Source organism: Delphinapterus leucas, chromosome 7, assembly GCF_059928025.1.
Source record: "Delphinapterus leucas isolate spDelLeu-1000000601 "Yukka" chromosome 7, BTC_Dleu_Yukka2, whole genome shotgun sequence".
Lineage (NCBI taxonomy): Eukaryota > Metazoa > Chordata > Mammalia > Artiodactyla > Monodontidae > Delphinapterus > Delphinapterus leucas.
The window spans coordinates 11,021,955-11,043,224 of record NC_143135.1 but is presented as its reverse complement, the minus strand read 5'-3'; the positions used below and the strand labels follow the sequence as shown (position 1 = coordinate 11,043,224).

General features: G+C 45.9%; 1 protein-coding gene and 7 non-coding genes across 8 annotated transcripts; 4 read left to right on the top strand and 4 right to left on the bottom strand.

The window, feature by feature from the left end:
* The first annotated feature begins 2,169 nt into the window (after window positions 1–2,169).
* Window positions 2,170–3,119, top strand: LOC111184100 (olfactory receptor 4D11-like). Its single transcript, XM_022592284.2, is given in 2 exon segments — window positions 2,170–2,635; window positions 2,638–3,119. Coding segments are annotated over 2 exon segments (930 nt in total). The 5' UTR covers window positions 2,170–2,187.
* A 5,476-nt stretch (window positions 3,120–8,595) lies between these two features.
* TRNAV-UAC (transfer RNA valine (anticodon UAC)) lies at window positions 8,596–8,668 on the bottom strand. The gene has a single exon. It is a non-coding gene; the product is annotated as a tRNA-Val (tRNA).
* Window positions 8,669–8,958: 290 nt separating this feature from the next.
* On the top strand, window positions 8,959–9,045 carry TRNAR-UCU (transfer RNA arginine (anticodon UCU)). Its single transcript is given in 2 exon segments — window positions 8,959–8,995; window positions 9,010–9,045. It is a non-coding gene; the product is annotated as a tRNA-Arg (tRNA).
* A 343-nt stretch (window positions 9,046–9,388) lies between these two features.
* On the top strand, window positions 9,389–9,471 carry TRNAL-UAA (transfer RNA leucine (anticodon UAA)). The gene has a single exon. It is a non-coding gene; the product is annotated as a tRNA-Leu (tRNA).
* Window positions 9,472–14,374: 4,903 nt separating this feature from the next.
* On the top strand, window positions 14,375–14,447 carry TRNAK-UUU (transfer RNA lysine (anticodon UUU)). Its single transcript has one exon. It is a non-coding gene; the product is annotated as a tRNA-Lys (tRNA).
* Window positions 14,448–15,279: 832 nt separating this feature from the next.
* On the bottom strand, window positions 15,280–15,352 carry TRNAF-GAA (transfer RNA phenylalanine (anticodon GAA)). Its single transcript has one exon. It is a non-coding gene; the product is annotated as a tRNA-Phe (tRNA).
* A 2,274-nt stretch (window positions 15,353–17,626) lies between these two features.
* TRNAK-UUU (transfer RNA lysine (anticodon UUU)) lies at window positions 17,627–17,699 on the bottom strand. Its single transcript has one exon. It is a non-coding gene; the product is annotated as a tRNA-Lys (tRNA).
* A 3,128-nt stretch (window positions 17,700–20,827) lies between these two features.
* TRNAF-GAA (transfer RNA phenylalanine (anticodon GAA)) lies at window positions 20,828–20,900 on the bottom strand. Its single transcript has one exon. It is a non-coding gene; the product is annotated as a tRNA-Phe (tRNA).
* Window positions 20,901–21,270: the final 370 nt, after the last annotated feature.

The window sequence follows — 21,270 nt, the reverse complement described above, 5'->3', positions numbered from 1 at the left end:
TGAGAGGCCCGCGTACCGCAAAATAACAAAACAAAACAAAAAAATTGTGCTCCTTTGCAAATTAGAAATGTTCTAAATTGTTTTATCCTTTGGTATACTTTTGTTTGTTTGTTTTTAGAGTAACAGATTTTACTACTTAGAGCAGTTTTAGGTTTGCATAAAAATTAGAACGTACAGAGTGCCCCCTCTCCCCACTGCCACCCCAGTTTCCCTTATTAGTAATGCATTTATTATTAATTCATCTTGCATTAGTGTGCTACATTAGGTAACAATTGAGGAACCAATATTGATACATTTTTATTAAGTGCAGTCCATAGTTTGCATGAGGTCTCACTCATAGCGTTGTACCTTCTATGGGTTTTAGTAAATGCATAATGTTATGTATCCACAATCAGAGTATCATATAGAATAGTTTCAATTCCCTAAAAATCCCCTGTGTCTCACCCATTCATCCCTCCCCACCTCCACACCCAGCCCCCGGTAACCGTTAATCTTTTCATCATAATTTTATCTTTTCCAGAACGTCATATAGTTGAGATCATACAGTATGGACATTTTCAGATCAACTTCTCTCACTCAGTAATGTAACTAAAGTTTCCTCTATGTCTTTTCTTGGCTTGAGAGCTCATTTCCTTTTATCACTGAATAATATCCCATTGTATGAAACGTACCTGCTTCTGAAATGCTAGATTTGATAATAGTTGCAATTATTTCAAAGAATCATATTTTATAAGAAAAGAATAAAAAAGTGTATTTTTGCCAGCATTTCTGAAACAATGTGTATAAAAGATTGGCTCTGCAAAATGTTAACTGTGCTATACGTAGCGGAAATATGGTCTGTGCCAACCTCAGTTTAAGTGAATTAAACAAGTTTCTTTAAGCTTCACAATCCTGTAAAACAAACATGATTATACGCATTTTTACTGATGATAAACTAAGGCTCAGAGCTACCTACCAATTAAGTGACAGAGTCTATCAAATTCAGGTCTGCTGCATAGAGAAGAGACTTGCGGAGCTTTGGGGAGGGGGGATGGAGTGGGAGTGTGGGATTAGCAGACACAGACTATTATATATAGAATGTAAACAAAAAGGTCCCACTGTGTAGCACAGGGAACTATATTCAATACCCTGTGATAAGCCATAATGGAAAAGAATACGAAAAAGCACATATATATATACATGTTTAACTGGGTCACTTTACAGCAGAAATTAACACAACATTGTAAATCAACTATACTTCAATAAAATTTTAAAACACACACACACACAAATCCAGTTCTGCTGATACTAGCATCTTTGCTCTTTGTGCAAAACTAAAACCTTTACAAATATTGAGGCGGCAAGGAGTGACATACAAATGTAAGTGATGAAAGGAAGGGAGCCTCAGAAAGGAAAACCATTTGTCCAGTGTCCTGGAGGGTGAAGTCCTTGCCAAGAGCATTATGGAGAGCAGGGACTATAGCTATCAGTTGCCAAGTCCCAATCTTGGGCCATGGAAATCAGAGGAAAACAAGACACCAAAAGAAGGGAGACTGGAGGAAAAAAAAAAGAAGAAACAGTGATTTACTCAACTAAATTGTCTTAGCTGCTGCAAAGCTATTTATCCTAGGGAGACAGTAAACCGTAAACTGGCTTTTTTGGCCTTAATTTAGAGCTGATCACTGGTATGAAAATCTGGCCAGACTATGCCAAGCAGATGGTCTCCTGTGGAAGAAGATGAGAGAAGAAACTACAAGCTTCCATTAGAGCCACAGACTGTGTTTTATATTTTTCCCCTGCGTGTGTCTCCCACTTCCTAACAATGAGATACATGAGTGTGCATGAAAACAAAAGCAAAACTAGTCCCTTCAGAGCATTCAGTGACTTTTTAAGAGGCATATAGAATCTATAAAATGATGAGCCTGTAAAATTTTTAATAAGAATTTAATAACGTACTGATTTAGGAGCTTCAATTAATTACACCCGTTGGAAACCCACTCTCTGGTTTGCTCTGAGAGAACTCAGAAAATGCCATCTACTAGAGATAGAATTGTAGGCATCCCTGCCCAAAAGAAAAATAATCATAAAAATAACCCCCAAGGCAGCCTGGTCATATAACTCCCACTCCTTTTGTTTTTAATGATACATTTTCTATATTCTATTTTCTGTTTTCTCTCCAGGTAATTGAAGAAGAAGATACATGACCCGATGGAGCAGGGAAATTACACCAGGGTGAAAGAATTTATTTTTCAAGGACTGACCCAGCCCCAAGAGCTGAGCCTGGTCTTATTTCTTCTGTTATCCTTGGTGTACACAGCTACCGCGATGGGAAACCTCCTCGTCATTGTCACCGTGACCTGTGAGTCTCGCCTTCACACCCCCATGTACTTCCTGCTCTGCAACCTCTCTGTCTTGGACATCTGCTTCTCCTCCATCACTGTTCCGAAGGTCTTAGTAGACCTTCTTACAACGAGAAAGACCATCTCCTTCAATGGTTGCACCACACAGATGTTTTTCTTCCACCTCCTCGGTGGGGCAGATGTTTTCTCTCTCTCTGTGATGGCCTTTGACCGCTACATGGCCATCTCCAAGCCCCTGCGTTATGTGACTATCATGAGTAGGGGGCAATGCACTGCCCTCATTGTGGCCTCCTGGCTGGGGGCTTCGTCCACTCCATCGTGCAGATTTCCCTCTTACTCCCACTCCCCTTCTGTGGACCTACTGTTGTGGATGGTTTCTACTGCGATGTTCCCCAGGTCCTCAAACTCACCTGCACCGACACCTTTGCCCTTGAGGTCTTAATGATTTCCAATAATGGCTTGATCTCTACCCTGTGGTTCATCTTCCTCCTTGTGTCCTACACGGTCATCTTGACAATGCTGAGGTCTCACACTGGGGAGGGCAGGAGAAAAGCCATCTCCACTTGCACAGCCCACATCACCGTGACCTTGCACTTTGTGCCCTGCATCTACGTCTACTCCCGGCCCTTCATTGCCCTCCCCATGGACAGAGCTGTCTCCATTACCTTCACTGTCATCATTCCTGCCCTGAACCCCATGATCTACACCCTGAGGAACCAGGAGATGAAGTCAGCCATGAAAAGACTGAAGAGGAGATTTGGACCTTACGAGAAGAAATAGATGCCATAGGGGACTTCCCTAGTGGTTAACGATCCCCCTGCCAGGCTTCCCTGGTGGCGCAGTGGTTGAGAATCTGCCTGCTAATGCAGGGGACACGGGTTCGAGCCCTGGTCTGGGAAGATCCCACATGCCGCGGGGCTGAGTCTGTGCGTCTGGAGCCTGCGCGCCACAACAAGAGAGGCCGCGATAGTGAGAGGCACGCACGCCGTGATGAAGAGTGGCCCCTGCTTGCCACAACTAGAGAAAGCCCTCGCACAGAAACGAAGACCCAACACAGCCAAAAATAAAGAAAATAAGAAGACCCCAAGATCACTATTTAAAAAAAAAAAAAGAATCCACCTGCCAATGCAGGGGACACAGGCTTGAACCCTGGTCCGGGAAGATCCCACATGTCCCAGAGCAACTAAGCCCACCACAGGCCACAACTACTGAAGCCCATCCGCCTAGAGCCCGTGCTCCGCAACAAGAGAAGCCACCGCAATGAGAAGCCCATGCACCACAACGAAGAGGAGACCACACTCTCCATAACTAGAGAAAGCCCGTGCACAGCAACGAAGGCCCAATGCAGCCAAAAATATTTAAAAAAAAAGAAATAGATCCATGAAGTCCAGATTGGAAGAGCCAGAATTGAAAAGTATTTTCTCACAACATAATAGAAGACCCCGATCAACAGACCATCGTGAGGCCAGAGTCTTCCCTTTGCCCTACAGCAGAATCCTCTAATAAGGGTGGTCTGAAATAATTGTCTCATGGCGTGGTTGTCAGCAACTTAGAGTCTCAGATCTGTAACTTGTCAGCTCTGAAAGGGACTCTAAAGCTTATATCACTCAAACACCTCACTTTACAGGTGAGGAAATGAAGTCTGAGAGAAGATTACCTCTCAGTTCTTGAGTTGTGGCTGTACCATGTGTGCAGCCCAAGCAATAATTAGTAAAACGATCTCCAGGGACCAGGAGTCCAGGCTATAAAATCCAGCCACCCCTCCCTTTGTGGAAATTTTCCATTGCCCACCGTGGAGGATATGAGTTCTGTTTTTCTAAGGAAACCTTTGGGTTTCCGTTACAGAAGCTGAGATAACTTTCATATTTTTTCAAAGTTTTCATAGCTAATAAATGGCTCAGGCAAGGCTAGATCTGAGATCTCTGACCATCAGCTAAATGCATGTCTGACTACTCCTGTTGCCTCAGGCAGGATTCGAGGGCATCAAGCTCGTCTATAAAAATTTATCCTCTATTGTAATGTCATGAAAGACATTTTGTTGTCATTATCTGACCGAGGAGTATATATGATAAGGCTTCTGTACCTCTAAGAATTTCAACATCATTTTCCTGCCATTTATTCTGGGCCAGCACTCAAGGGAGAAAGGAACCCTATCCTGTCTGCTTCGCTAGAATATGCCTGAGTCACAGGTTCACAAGAAGCAAAGGCTTAAGAATAAACTGACTTTCCATTATTCAGGGACTGATTGTCTAGAAGATTACAAATCAGCCCATTCTAAATTCTTCCTCGTTCCTCTTTCTAGCATTTTCTTTAGAGCCTCCGCATTAAGAGAATAGAAACGATAAATAAATAAATTCCAGTGGGTCTCCTGGCAACCTATTATTTTTATCGAGTAAATAGATGAAAACTGTAGTCAACTAAAATTTGGACTGGAAGTACTGATTGGCCTGTTATATCCCAGTCTAATCTCCCAGCCATGTCTGATGGACAGATGTAAGGGAAGTAAAGAGCCATTTGCACAGAGGGATTCAGGAGGGAAACACAAACAAGGGGAACTTGCTCCAAAATCCAGCCCCTCCCAACCAGCTCTATCACTGCCTACTGCTGCTCCCTTGGTGTTGCCCTGAAATTCCTGTTCGCGGGATATTTCATAAATTAGACACAGTTCATGGGGTTCAAGCTAGATACAACGCCACTGAAAGCACATAACTCACGCCAGCACTTGAACCCTGCCAAAACTCAGATTGGGTCTTGAACCCACTATCTTTTTTTTTTTTTTTTTTTTTTTTGCGGTACGCGGGCTTCCCACTGCTGTGGCCTCTCCCGTTGCGGAGCACAGGCTCCAGACGCAAACCCACTATCTTTTAATTGAGATCACACACCTGGCTTCAGGACCTGCGGGAGTTCAGGTTCTTTATGTCTCAGCGCAGAAAGAATTCAGTGAGAGGCAAAGTGATAGGTAAGAAGTGGATTTACTTAGAGAAATATACACTCCAGAGACAGAGTGTGGGCCATCTCAGAAGGCGAGAGGACCCAAATATGGGGTCGCTAGTTTTTATGGGCTGGGTAACGTTTTTTTCTTTTTTCTTTTTTTTGGCCTTGGCATGCAGGATCTTAGTTCCCTGACCAGGGATCAAACCCATGCCCCCTGCAGTGGAAGCATGGAATCCTAATCACTGGACCACCAGGCAGTTCCTTGGCTGGGTGATTTCAAAGGCTAATGAGTGGGAGGGTTTTTCTGTTTTGGGGAAGGGGCGGGGACTTCCAGGAATTGGGCCACCGCCCACTTTTTGGCCTTTCCTGGTTGGCCTCAGAACTGTCACGGTGCCTGTGGGCATATCATTTAGATGCTAATATATTACAATGAGCATATAATGAGGCTCAAGGTCCACTGGAAGTCAAATCTCTAAATCCATTCTCAGTATTATCTCACTAGGGATTAATTTCAGGTGGTCTACTGGCGCAGCCAAAGGCACCAGGTGTCATCCCAGAGTGGAAGAGTTGTAGGACAGGAAAGCTGCAGTGGGTGCATGTGAGGGAGGTAAGTCCAAGTCCGGGGTGTAAAGGTAGCCCAGAGACCCAGGTACAGAAGGGTGGAACACTTCAGCAAGGCGGCAGGGGCAACACAAGGCAGATGCTATAGACGAAATTCACATTTGCTCTTGTCTGATCCTGGACTCATGGATGCTTTACTAAAGTTGGAAGATCTTTTAAAAATCTACATTTGCTTCTTTGGGGTGGTTGTTACTTCCTACCTAGAATTAAAATCATTCACCACACTTTTGACTTCAGCCTTGAATTGTGTACCTAATTACCCATGTAACAAAAACGTCAAAAACAATTCAAGCTTCCCTTGGAACCAAAGAATACAGAATCATATTCTACCATAACTAGTATGTTCCTTTATCAACAGTAGCAGCTACTTTCTTCCTTGTGAATCATTTTTTATTACCAAAAAACAAAAAAACAAAACCAAAAAACTTCCCTTCCACAGACGGTTTTTCTTCTTCTTCTTTTTTTTTTTTTAGCGGTACGCGGGTATCTCACTGTTGTGGCCTCTCCCGTTGCGGACCACAGGCTCCGCTGCCCAGCCGCTCCACGGCATGTGGATTCTTCCCTGACCGGGGCACGAACCCATATCCCCTCCAGCGTCAGGCGGACTCTCAACCACTGCGCCACCAGGTGAGCCCTCGCATACCTCTTTTAGCACTTAATCTTTACTTTCTAGAGGCAAATAGTGAATTGAGGATTCACAAGAGACTAGTTCCAGGAAAAAAAAATACACACACACATGTATACACACTTTTTACTTTGAGACTATCCCAGGATTCACACACATACACACACAAACACACGCACAAACACACACACACTTACTTTTAAGAGACAATTAATTGATTACTGGGTTCCTAAAAGACCACAGTACTTTGGAGAGAAGCAGTATACATTAAAATCTATTTCCCATGAAAATGTGTTCCTTCTCCTTCCATGTAATGAGAACGTGTTGCTTGACAACAATCTTTTAACATATGGATTCTAACACAGGGTATTTGCGTTTTGGCTAAATGTTCAACATCTCCCACCTTGGGAGATGTTGGGAAGCTGTATTTCAAAGAACCTCTTAAATTTAGGAGCAGTGTCTACAGAGCAAAATGTTTCATAATGTCTTCTCACCACTAGAGGGACCTATTCCTTTTCCATGATTCTCCCTTTGGCAGACGTTTAAGAATTTAACTGAGATTTTTATTTCCAAAGACGAAGCCTCAAAACCTATGTCGAATGAAAAAAAAGAAAAGAAAAAAACACAACCTAAAAGTGGAGAATTATGTTTTATTCAGCGGACTTACCGAGGACTTAAGCCTGAGATACAGCCTCTCAGATAGCTCTGAGGGACTGTTCTGAAGAGGTAAGAGAGAGCCATGATATATTGGAGTTTTTGCAAAAAAACAAAACAAAAACAAAAAAAACATAGTCAAACATCAAAAGAGTACTGGTGATTAAAGAAATAGACATCTCAATTAATGAATTTAGCACCTTTCTATGTATGAGAAAATGCAAGAGTCTGGGTTTACTGAAATCATTCCTTTGATCTGCACCTTAATTGTCTAGGGCCAGTGTGTGACCTTGGGCCATTACGTAACTTCTCTGTGCTTCCTCTTAGTCCTTTGTAAAATGGGTTAGATAGTAATGACTATTCAAGATTTCCGCTATTATTGTTCTACATAGCGATCCACCCCAAAACCAATGACCAAGGAATTCCACTACGGTATCGTCTGTAAGACTGAATACAATTTAATCGCTCATCAAAAAGCACAGACTAAAGAATTAGGATATATCCAAAGACCGGAAGTGAAAAGATGAGTGAAGGCTTAAGAAGGAAATAGAAGGATTTCTAGAATATTGTTGGCGTGGAGCAGTACCTCTGGCAACGCTACCTTTGTACACTAATCGTAAGTGATTTATAAAGGAAAAGTACAGTTATACTGCTGATCCGGGCCCCCAGATTCAGCTGTTGGCTGGAACAAACAGTAAATGGGGCTGGGGCGGCGGCAGCATTCAGTTTTCTCAGGCTGACACTTTCACTGAAACTAGAGTCACTTTAGGGATGCAGCCTTGAGCTGCTAAAAACTATATTAGTGCTGTTTTTTCAAGTCTTATAGGCCGCCTAGTTGAGAGGAGGGCTCAGAGGAGCCCAGCTAGAGTTTAGTCAAAGGGAAATTCTTTGCCAGAGGGAAACAGCACCGTAAAACACGTGGGGCTGTTTGAATTCTCCACCATGAGCATATAATTTTTCAAAAAGTTTTTTTAATTTAAATAGAAGTACGAGGTCAGTGGACTTGGAAGTAATCAACAAAGGAGAGAGGTGACCTTCGGGATAACCCCTAACTGAGTGGTGGCAGCAACACTGAAAGATGGCAAAGCAGGGTTTAGAAGGAGCGGGATCCGGACTCCTGCCCAGGCACCTGGAGGCGGAACTGCGGGGGGGGGGGGGGGGGGTAGTCGGGAGCGCGCAGGCGCAGAGACGCGCGATGACCTGAGCAGGGCGGGGCCGCTTGCACCTCCCTAGTGGCGCCACGAGGGGGCAGCCTTGGTGGCCGATGTGCGCGGGCACCTCTGGAGCCTAGCCTGCGCTTCGGGGCGCAGCGCGGAGCCCGGTTGGAAACGGCAGCGTCTCCCACTTCCTGGAGTAAAACTCAAGTTCCGGCTGGCAAAAAGAAACGTTAAAATATCCCTGAAAAAGATTAAATCCATACTATGGTTCCACTGGGGCTCGAACCCAGGACCTTCTGCGTGTAAAGCAGACGTGATAACCGCTACACTATGGAACCTCCCGTTGCAGTTTTGCGCCAGGATACAATAAAGACATTTTATTCACACAAAGAGTTTCCTCCCGATGTGTAATGAAGTTGAGAGTTGATGCCTGGCGATCGCTCGCGAGAAGAAACTTTCAAACATTTCAGACTTTCAAGCGCAATGCCCATCCACGCTTCTCCTTGGCGACGCGGGCTTCCCAGTTTGTCCGAGAAAGAAAGCGTGACCCGACGTGCCGGCGACCGTCCCCCAGACAGACGCCGCTCCTGCCTTGATGTAAGCAACGCGGAGGATTTTTGACTCGTCGGGCTCTGTGGCGCAATGGATAGCGCATTGGACTTCTAGATTAGATGGAGGCATTCAAAGGTTGTGGGTTCGAGTCCCACCAGAGTCGCTTTTGTTTTGTAAGGAAAGCGCTAGGAGGAAGACACATTACCTACGATTTCCGAGGAGACTCGCCCACTTTGAAAAGGAGCCCCTTCCAGTACCCTGTGGTGTCCTCAGACGCGAATGTGTTAGGAGTCCTGCTACTTGAGTCTTCATCGCTTTCGTGTGGCTCCAGTTTCTGGTGACTGGACATGAGGAAATCACAGGATGTGATGAAAGTTACCGAGTTTCCCATTCCCCCCAATCCCCGTATTGTTCTTTTACATAAGGCATAAAATTTTTAAATTGTGCAACTTTTCGTAGCTCAGTATTAGTCAGGTTATGTAAAATTAAGCGTGATTTCGGCGAATACCAGAATGGCCGAGTGGTTAAGGCGTTGGACTTAAGATCCAATGGATTTATATCCTCGTGGGTTCGAACCCCACTTCTGGTACAAGTGAGTCTGGTTTTCTGAACATGACATGCGTCATTTTTTCCGAATTCCTGAGGACTTAATCTGAAAGATTATAGCAGACGTAGAAAGCGTAGCAATAGCTTCAGAACCGACGGTTTGGAAAGTGAAAGTAAACGTCTGCGTGAAACTATACTACTTTGTAGGGGAGGGGGCGAGGGGTACATTGCGCAGTAAAAACGTTCCCTTTTTGAAATAGAGATTATCTAAGATCATGCTATGTGCCAAATACCGCTCTAAACGCTGAGGTTGTGGGAATGCAAAGATTTGAAAGAAAAGAAAGTAAACCAAACAGAAAATCACATTAAGAAAAGAAAAAAAAAAAAATAGAAGGTCCTTAACCGACAAGGTTTTTGTCCAGAAGCACTTACAGGACAGAGGGACAGAGGGAAGAGGTGGTTCATAAACAGGAGGATTTCAGATGGCGATAAGCTCTTACAAAGAATTAAGTGGGGTGGCACGATAGAGTGGCATAGAACTTTTTCAGGACAAACTTATTCCATTTGATTATGGAAATCATTCACCTTGACAGGAATGTTCTCCCCCCTCTCTACCAAACAAAAACTTCCAAGGACCAGTTCTACCCCCTCCTCCTCCACGAAAAGCCTTCCCTGACCCCTGGCCCTCAGTCAACTGTCCATTCATTCATTCAGCAGTTTTTGAGAGCTTGCTTGGATAACGGTGGAGATGCACAGAGAAGTCCTGTCCTCACAGCAGAGACATTCTAGGAGGAAAGACAGACCATTAAACAGGTGTTGAAGGAAGGTTGTGGTGGGAGCAGCAATACGGACAGTCTCAGAGTCCTTGGACCCAACCCCCTCTGGAGAGCATCAAGCAGAGATCTCTGCGACAAGTTCTGATCCCTGTCTTTAAGGATCAGAAGGAACTTCCCAAACCAAAGAACTTAGAAAGTGGGAAGAGGGGGCATTTCAAGATGGCGGACGGAGGGATGGAGGGGTGGTGCGTAGGAAAAAAAAACAGGATAGTTTGTTAAATGAAATTACACACAGCTCCAGTTAACTGTCTCTACGCTAAGCAGCCCGGTTCCACACCATTAACACTTGATTATACACAGTTTGAGACTTTTGTTCTCAGGGTTCAATGCCTGTCAATCTAGTCTGCCTTAGGGGAACAGGAAACAAATCTTCACGCTCTCCTGCGTTACATTCAAAGCTGAGTACAGAACTGTTGTAGGAAGCTGAGGTTCGACCAAAGGCTCACTAACTCCCCCAGAGGATTGGCTTCATCTTACAGGCAATTTTTTTTTTTTTTCCGGGGGGGAGGCTCTTTTTACTTTTCTTGGCTAAATCCAGCCACGTCATATGATTCTTAGGGATCTAAATCTTCATTTGTGAAAAGCGCACCTAATTCACTGGTGATTTTTCAATACCAGTGTAGGGGAGCAAAATTTACCACCCCAAAATGTCTCTCTGGCATGCGGATTATTTAGAGCTGAAAACAATCAAGGCCCAAAAGACTCAGGAAGAAAGTTTGACTTTGGACCTTCTCCCTAACTGCCTAAAGAATGTAGATGAAGGATCTGTTCCAGGAAAGGAGTTATCACCATAGATTACTATAGCACGAACCAGGTGGGTAGACAGGGAGAAACCTAGAAAAGTCTAAAAGTGTTAACATTCCTCTCTGTGTCCCATGGCCTCTGCACGGCCCAGCAAACCGTGTTTACCAAACATTTGCTTTTCCATATTCATGCCAATTCCTTCTTCCCCTTTGAGGTTCCAAATCACTATCCCCAACATCCTCTTTTGGCTTTAGCTGAAGATACTATTTAAGGTGAGGTTTTCAGACATTTCGGCAAGTTACTTAATTTTCCTGGGTCCCTTCCATGTACACATATTATTAAACTTTTGTTTAATTTTCTTCTGTTAATCTGTCTTGTCAATTTAATTCTTAGACCAGCCAGAACTAAGAAGGATGGAGGAAAAAAGTCCTTCCTCCCCAACACCAGATACTCCCCTCCAAAACCCTGAAGCATGGAGGGAGCCTCTACTGGGAAGGAAATTTGCTTTTCACCTTCCTTTGCTGGGATCTGTAGAAAACACAGGATCAGGGATGCTTTGATCTAAAGGGCTGCCTACGTGATCTCAGAAGGATGGAATAATCGAACTGACAATTTTTTTCTTCTTCATTTATTTTATTATTGAAAACAATACATGCTTTTTTAATGCAATAATACAGATGTACGTAAAGGAAACAGTGAGAGACTCTTCTCACACACTTCATTGCCGTTCCTCAAAAGGTGGTCATTTTTATCAGATTGTTTTCTACCCTTAAACATCTCTTGTGGGGCTTCCCTGGTGGCGCAGTGGTTGAGAGTCTGCCTGCTGATGCAGGGGACGCAGGTTCGTGCCCCGGTCCGCGAAGATCTCACATGCCGCGGAGCGGCTGGGCTCGTGGGCCATGGCCGCTGAGCCTGCGCGTCCGGAGCCTGTGCTCCGCAACGGGAGAGGCCACAACAGTGAGAGGCCCGCGTACCGCAAAAAAAAAAAAAAAAAAATCTCTTATGTATATGCAAGCAACAAATATACAATTATATATATAATTAAAGGATATATATTCATATACACATCGTTTGACTTTTCCACAAATATTATATCACACGTATGGTTTAGCACCTTCTGTCATTTTTGTTTAACATAACGTGACTATCTTGCCCTAGTGGATTACTTTTTAAACTTTGTTCATAGTTCCTGAGGTTACCAACCGGAGCCGGAACCGAGCTCAGTTTCAGCTGATCTCACTCAAAAGTCAGTGTTCAAGAGACACAAGGGTTGGTGCTTTATTCAGGAAGCCGGCAACCTGGGAAGATAGCAAACTAGTGTCCCCAAAACCATCTCCAAGTTGCCAGTTAGAGGGGAAAGGGTTTTATAGGGAAAAACCAGGAAGTTTCAGGGGTGTGTGGGCTATGTGCAGAACAGCACAGACAGCTCCGATAATCATCTCAAAATGATTCATGCGGTGATCTGGTCGGAATCACCTCGTTTTAAGCACAGTTAATCTTCAACTCCAGGGTCTGTTTGGTTCCACTTCCTTGAGGCGAATTTCTGGAAGTATGCAAGTCATAGATTCAGTACTGCCCAAGATGGAGCAGCTTGTGTCGAGGCTTCGGTCTGGTCATCATGCAGTTAGCTTTTTCCCTCTGGTGGTGGTTTTAGTATCTGCAAAACAACTCAGGAATGTGCATCAGAGTCTATGTCCTTCAGGGAAGAACTAAAGATTCTGTGACTCCTATAGGGCTGATCTGTTTACCAGTTCTCCTCGCCCAACTGCTAGCTTTTGTTACTATAGGTTCACATTCTTCCAATCCTTACCTCTTGAGCTAGCTTTTTCTGACTCTTGGGAGGCCTGGGAGACTAAAGCTTTTCTACAAACAAGAGGCAGGTGGAGCACACTAGGTGGAGTTCGGGGTCTCTGTCTCAGGAAGGCCCCCTAGGGTCCTGCTCGGCTACACGGATATATTTCTCCATAAAAGACTGCAGACGTCATCCTTCCCCAACAGAGTTCAGAGTGTCTCTGAAATCCGAGGGCAGCTAAAATGGTTATGAGGCTCTACCCCATAGGATTCCTTTCCCTTCCCTTTCAAGGGATCTTATCCAGAGCCTCAATGAATAACATGGCAATGAAGAAACAGGAGTAATGAAAAAATGCACTTATTAGTGACAACTGAAAAAACACACAACCTAAAACTTGAGAGTTTCGTTTTATTCAGGGAACTTACTGAAGACTATAGCCAGGGAATCGGCCTCTCAGCTCTGAGGAACTGTTCCAGGAAGGTAAGGGAGGGGCCAGGATATATAGGATTTTTTGCTGGGAAAAAAAACCATGTAGTTGAACATCAAATGATTACTGCCAAACACACACACACACAAAACAGACATCTCAAGTTAATTATTTTAGTGCTTTTCTAAGTTTGGGAAGACGCAAGGGTCTGGGTTCATTGAAATTATTCCTTTGACATGCATCTTAACTCTCTAGGGCCAGTATCCTGTTTTTCTGCATCCTGAATTCCCCTCTGGGCGCACCAACAGGGAAGGTGCAGTGGCTGGTGGCTTGATGGCTGCAACATTCGTTGTTTAGTGGAATGGTAGGCAACATGGGTTGTTTACTGAAATGGCAGGAAACTTTTTGGGTTTTGTGTGTCCACATTAGTTATATTCAGGACACAGCTGCCAGGGTAATGGGACTTCCTAAAAATATAAACTCCAGCCGGATCCAAACCTTTCAATGGGAGCTTCAAGGAAAATGTTCAGATTCCCTGGCGAAGGTCCTTTTCCTTTTGTTGTTCCCTCTGCTCAAAATTCTCTTCCCAAGCCTTCAGGGCCCCAGTCACCATTGGTAGCTCATCTGGGCATCACCTCCTGCTTGAATACTGGGCAGGACACTTACTTCTGGCATTGACCTGCTTACCACCATCAAAGCGCTTGACTTCTGTTTTGCGTGCCTTCCCGCCCCACTGAGGACCAGGACCGGGTCTTGGTCCTGGATGTGCTCTGACTAATAAAGATTGGAGACCTAATCAATTACTCATAAGATTCCACCCGCAAGACCCTCCGGGATTCTTCACAGACCAAGATTGGATTTAGAAATCCAGACGTCCTAAATCTGGAGAATTCCTCCTGGGATGTTCCCTTTAGGACGCGAGGGGCGGGGGCGCTGCTGGCGTGGAAGCACGGTCTATATTCTTTATAGTCTTTCTGTAATGGGATCAGAAAAGATTCCTTCGCCAAACGCCTTCCCGACCTTGATTTTGCAGTTTCACCACTCACGTAATCAACAAAAAGACTCAGGATTTTACTCGAATAGGAAAAGAATAGGGCCACGTGGTCTATTTTCTGTGGATAGACTAGGAGCCACGCTGCCTTTCCGAGCCCGGGTAGCTCAGTCGGTAGAGCATCAGACTTTTAATCTGAGGGTCCAGGGTTCAAGTCCCTGTTCGGGCGGTTATTTTAAACTCCTAAAACAAGTTTGAGCGTGCGTCCACACCACTCTCGCTGAGCAGGTGTGAGGTTATGCAGAACACACTTCATTCAGCCCTCCTGGAGTTTACAACCCAGGCCAGACCAAAGGTGGATTTTGCAGAAAAAGTGAAAGGTGAGGAAAGCAACTGATAACTTTCTCTTCCAACCTCAGTCTTTTCTCTTCCAACCTTGTATGATAGATACTTTGTCTTCAGATATTTTTTCCTTAAAACTAACATGTATTATTTTATATAGAAACATCAATAAACATCGTCAGAGTCACGGATGGTAATGCTCCTGGCAGTAAATGTGCACATTTTGGCACTAAGTGATAATAGTTCACACACTGTTTATTAAAAGCTCGGTGAGAAGACTGGGGTTCCAAGAAATATTTCAGGTCAACACACGTGCTTATAAATCACATCTTCAGCCGAGAACCATTCTTCACCAAATTTCTAACACGCTGATAGGACCCTGACTTGCGTGTATAGACAAACGTTTTTGAAGTCTTCATGTCAGTCGTCAACGAGAAACGCTTGCAAGCCCAGCGTAACTATACTTGGCATCAAACTCAAGACCTTCTACGTGCAGACCGGAAGTGGTGGCCATCACACTATGAAACATCCGACACATAGTCTAAGTGGACTGGGTCCAGGTCATTCCATGATTTGTGATATCTTTACGAGGTTTAAGCTCTTAGGATCCTCGCAGTGTGTGGGATCGGGGAGGGAGGTGAGCCTTCATGGGAGACACTGTAAGGAAAGGAAGGTACTCCAGACTCCAGTCCCGTCCAATGATGGGTCAGCAAAAGCTCTGCCGAAACCCGGGATCGAACCAGGGACCTTTAGATCTTCAGTCTAACGCTCTCCCAACTGAGCTATTTCGGCGAGCATGTTAACCTTCTCGACCCTGTTAAGGAAAGTTAAGAAAAAAAATTTAAAAAACTAAGATTTTCTTTCATCTCTACCTTTCCAATTCCCAATTTCACCTTCCAAATTGCATCTTATTTTAGCTCTGAGATTTCGAGGGCAGTGAGTGAGAAAAAGAATTTCTGTCAATGTGGGGAAATTGTCCCAGGCTACATATTCTTGTCTTCCTAAGGCTTTTTTTTACGTCTCCCCAGGACCCTAATAAGAGGAAAGACAGCCGCCTACTAAGTGCCTACTGTGTGCCTACTGTGTGCCCAGCACGTCCTCTACGTGGTGTCAGTTCAGTCCCCACCCCCCCACCCCTGCCTTAAGGTTGATATAATGACAATTTTTAAATGAAATAACTAATTTGCCCTCAAATCATCCAGAACCGAAGCAGAGCTATTCAGCTCCAAAGCTTGAAAGGTCTTGGTAGAGAGAGACTGTGATTTGTCTTTTCCTTTTAATTTTTGGTGTTTTGTTTTGTTTTGCTTTTTTCTCACTTTTCACCCCTTGGTGAAAGGGAGAGGGAGTGAACTTGAGGACAGGAAGGAGGAAAGAGCCAGGAGGTCTCAGTGCTCTCCTCCCCTTGTCCTCTCCTTTCCCCCACCTGGTGTGTTCTTGTTCAGTCAGGAAATGATCGGAGCAAAGAGACTCCACTTTTCAAGGTTGCCAGAAATGGACTTGCTCACTTCCCAGGGGACTTCCTCAGGAAGAAGAGGCAAAATCCGAGTGTTTGCCTCACCTCCCTTACTTTGTTCCCCTGGAACGCCACCTGAGTGCCATGATTCACTTCCTTCCAGAAAGAATCCCACTCTTCCTTGGGTCGGTGACCATTGCTGTCGCCTCAGCACATACCAACCAACACAAGTCACATGAATACGGGTTCGTGATCTTCACATATTGGGAACATATTTCTTTGAAATGGTTTCTTACCTGTTTCAGTGTGTCTTTTGTTCCCTCCCTAGACTGAAAGCTCTTTAATAATAATAGCTGCAATGTACTGCATGCTCGCTTTGGGGCAAAGACTCTACTAAGCACCGTTGCATGCATTGTTACCTCATTTAATCAGCACAGGTTTATGAGAGGGATGCTGTTACTATTATTCCCTTGCTCCTGATGAGGAAGCTGTGCTTTGGAGAGAAGAAAACTGTGGGTCTGTGTAGGTACAGGGTAAGGCATTCAGCTTGGAGGGTGAAGGGGTGAAGGCCCTGCCTCCCACTTGAGTTCTATCTCCACCTTCGCCCTGCCCCACCGATCAGCGTCCTTTGGGTACGTTAGGTACCATAGTCCATCACCTAAGAGGGCAGCTGACTCAATCAGCCCACATCCCCATCCTGTTAATGAGTTCAAGATCGACTTTCTTCTGTTGCCTGGCAGAAGCAAGGAAGGCTCAGTCTCCAGGTAGGCAAGGATGTACCTGGTCCCTTCACCTCACAGGGAAGATTAGTTTAGTCTTGGTGAATCCATGCCTGAGCTCTTGCGTCCACAACCCGACTTCCTCAAAACTTCTCAGGAGCCAAATGCTGTCCTTATTAATTTGTAGTCAGCGGGAGCTAACATTTTTGTTTTTCGAACTCCAGGACACTTCGCATTCCAGCCCCTCAAACGCACGCTTTCCCAGCAGGCACCCTCCTTCTCCCACCAGCAGAAGCTGCCGTCTCAACCTCAACTTCTCCCTGGATTCAGGGTCACACTTTGGGGGTTAGCGGAGAGACTGGACCTCGGTAGAGAGGGGGAGCTGCCCTGCCTGGTGCTTCAGTTTCTAGATGGCACCTCTTCCTTTTCAGAGCGCAAAAAATATTCTCTAGAAGGGTAGCAAGGTGGAGTGGAAGGGTGCGGGATCCGTCCCACAATCCTCAGGCACCCAGAGGGAGGGAACCCGAGAGAGAGGGTCTGCAGGGCTCGCTCACGGAGAGCGAAGGGAGGCGGCGACTGCGGGAGCCCCAGCGACTTCCTGAAGGCTTCGTCCCCCTTTCTTTAATTGCAGCAGTAGTTGAGACCAAGCAGCCCAGTCGGCGGCTGCCGAGTAAGCCAGCTTATTTAGACCCTACAGCGATGCACTGCGAATCTCCTGGAGGCCTTTGCACAAAGGCCCGTGGTGTCTGCCTGCCTTTTACCCCCGGGAAGTGGTTGGAAACGCAGGGTACACGCTCCACATTTTACTCCCTTTTCCAAAGGCAACCGGCTAAAAATCAGAGGCCCCTAAAGCTAGTTCTCACTTTTAAAATACCTGTTAAAAAAAGGAAACTCCGCCCGAACAGGGACTTGAACCCTGGACCCTCAGATTAAAAGTCTGATGCTCTACCGACTGAGCTATCCGGGCTCACAGCGATACTTTGCACTGCGGTGAGTGAAAGGCATGTAATCGTTTGCGCTGCAGCTAATGGGCGGGATACCGGGTGAGTTTCCGGACTCCTCCTTTGTGTGTGATTCGACCCAATTGCAGTCCAGAGATCCCACGGCGCCGGGCAGGCGAAGTGGGGAGTATGGAAAGAAGGTGATTAAGTCGTTCTCTGGCAGATGAATACAGATTTCTCAAATAAAACAGAACACGTCCTCTTTTATATAGAGACCCCTTGGCAAACGTGAATCCTGATTTCTGCAAAACCCTGCGTAGGGAGGAGAAGCCGCTTACTCACTGTCTCCGCCCCTCCGCGATTCGTTGCCCCAAACCCAAAGCGCACAGGGTCGGAGACCACAGTTCAGTGTTAAAGGTACCAAGCTGCTACTTCTCCCGAGAAGCGCCACTTCGCAGTTCCTTGTTGCCATCCTAGGCGCCCACGAAACTGATGAGCTGAAAGAGACGATCCGGGATCCAGCCAGAAGTGGTGGCAGCCACCACCGCCCTGGACTCTAAAAGCGCGCCCGCGCCCCGCTCGCCACCCTCGCCAGCCCCGCCCCCACGGGCCTGGCCTTTGCGCACGCGCGCTCACCCCACTCTGGGTTGGCTGAACCCACCTCCCTCCACTTCTCAAGCGTACACGCCACTATTGTCGTACTACAGATCTCGCTATACCTTTTCAATCCTCCGGGCCTTGGCTCACGGTGTTCCCTCTAACTGGAATGCAACCACACTTTCACTTCTTCCCCCTCGTCCGCCCAAAGCACTTTTGAGGACTCAGCTTAACCGCCATCCCACCGGGGAAGCTCTTGGTGACCCGCACCATCCCTGGTCTCCTCCCCTGCACTGTGGAGCTACTATAGAGCTGGTAGCAGACCTTTGGGACCGTGTAATCATTGCTTTAATAGAGGAATATATACTTTGGTAACACCGAGGAATGACTAGAAGGTGGGTAGAGCAGAACCTGGCAGGAAAAAAAGACATTAGAACCTTGCCTTGAAAGGTGAGTAGGGGTATGCCAGGCTTGCGAGCTTGGTGATGCAGGCAGACACACCTGTATTCTTCTCGGAGCTTCTTGCTTGTATCCAAATACTTCCCAAAGGGATTCCTCAGGCTGGAAACTGGGAAGGGTTTGCCCTTTCAGGGCAAAGGCCCAACATTTCCTAGGAGTATGGTGCCCACCTTCATGGTCCCGAGGTGGTTGACCTTCGTTCAGAGCACTTTTTCCTCGGGAGCAATAATAAAAATCTCACCCTTCCCTCTTACCTGTGTGTAACACTTTAAAGCATGCTGTCTGGGTGGATAGAGATTTATTTATTTATTTTTTAATTTTTTTTATTGGCTCAGGGCATTGTGGGGGCCGTCAAGTCTAGAATCTGTTGGGTTGGCCAACAAGCTGGAAATTTAGGTAAGAGTTGATGTTGCATCTTGAGTCCAGCTTCAGCAGCGCAGCCAGCTGGAGGCTCGGGTAGGCTTTCTGTGTTACAGTCTTGAGGAGAATTCCTTCTTCATCAGGAAACCCCAGTCTTTGTTCTTAAACCTTCACCTGATTGGACGACGCACACCCGCATTATAGAGGATAATGTGCTTTACTCAGAGTCTACTGATTTAAATGTTAATCACATCTAAAGAATACCTTCACAGCACCACCTAGACTGGCATTTGGGCACCATAGCTAGCCAAATTGACACATAAAATTCACCATCACACGTGCCGACATGCATCATGCAAAGTTTGAACTGCCCCATCTATTCATCCACCATTTTGTTTTCCTTCCTTTTGATGATCATTGAATTTTTCAAAGAGTCCCTTAAGCAAAATGCATCCTTCCACCCAAGAGCGCAAAGTTTTGGGGGCTGAAGCCCCTCATCAGCAGGCATCTTGGCACAGATTAACAGAAAGGGGAGGACAAATAATAGGTCCAAAAACAATAGTTCTCCATGTTGCCTTTTATGTGAGGACTAGGTCTCATTCCTCTCTCCCCATGTCCCAGCCTGGGAGCTGGCAGAAGAGAAAGCATTCCCTGAGCGTGTGTTCCATTGCACTGCCTTGAATGGAGTGGCTCATCATCTTAACACAATTTTTTTTTAAGATTCATTCCAACTTCCAAATCTCCCTTTCCTCCACCCCCATCCCAGGCCAGAGCGGACAGTTCTGGAAGCCTGGGACCAGGTGAGATGGCTGATTCCTGGGGTGTTTCCTGGTGATCCCCACCAAGGTCTCGTCCGGTGGTGGTGAGAACAAATTAGCTGATGGACGCAAATGCATTTTGAAACCTGAGAGATGAGAATAAGAAATTACCAGTCTCTTCTGAAATCCACGTCGTCCTGACTACAGTTTCTGAGTATCTTTCCGGGGACGCGGTGTGGGGTGGAGGGGCGCATCCAGAGATGTGTGGGGATATGATGTACAATAGTGGTTTGCGATTTAGCGAATAAAAATACAGTTAAATTTGAATTTCGGAAAAATAACTAATACGTGTATTATGTCCCATGCCAATCTTTGGGAGGCTTATACTAGAAATAGTCATTGTTTCTCCGAAATTCAAATTTAATTGGGCGTCCTGTATTTGATTTGATAACGCTAGTGTAGGCATAAACCAGAAAGGAATTCCAACCCTACCCCACCCCGCCGCCGCCACCATCAGCAAAAGCTGTCCTTGTTATTGTTAAACCCCAAGCTGAAATCGAGGATTTCTTTCTGTGCAGCCCCGCGCCCCGCACGTGGTGGCTCCATGACCGCCAAATCCCCCTGCGGAGCGTCGGCGCGCCCGTCCCAGCGGGGAGAGAGTCCAACACCGGCAGCTCCTGGAACGTGGTGGGAAAGAAGCCGGCGGGCTGGGATGAATTCGAAAGCGAACGGCGCACCGTGTGTGGGGGGAGAGAGCCCGCCGGCCACACAGAGCAGCCACACAGAGCAGCTTAAAAGCAAAGACATAAATCCCTTTACGGTTTCCTCCTTCCCAGAGAAAAGAAAGAAAACCGGCCTGTTCTTCCGCATCCACCCAAGTACATTATCATCAATGCTCAAGTGAGGCCTGGGTAGCAGCCTGAGATCATCCCCCTTACAGAGAGGTAGACGAGTACGCACGTTATTGAGAAGAGAAGAGTCACGGAAACCCGGGATCGAACCAGGGACCTTTAAATCTTCAGTCTAATGGCCTCCCAACTGAGCTATTTCGGCTTTCCTTGGAAGAGGTTTTCCTCATATCTATAATGAAATAATATCTGTTCCATTGCAGCAAAAAATGATTCGGATATAGGTTCAGCTGGAGGTAGGCACTAGAGGTGATGAGGCAAGGCCTCTGTTTATAAGCTAGATGTGATAAATAATTTTACTTTTCTCTGTGTTTTAACTACCCTGCAATTTGCTTTTCTCATTTAAAACTAAATCGTGGAGGGCTTCCCTGGTGGCGCAGGGGTGGAGAGTCTGCTTGTCGATGCAGCGGACACGAGTTCGTGCCCTGGTCCGGGAAGATCCCTACATGCCGTGGAGTGGCTGGGCCCGTGAGCCATAGGCCGCTGGGCCTGCGCGTCTGGAGCCTGTGCTCTGC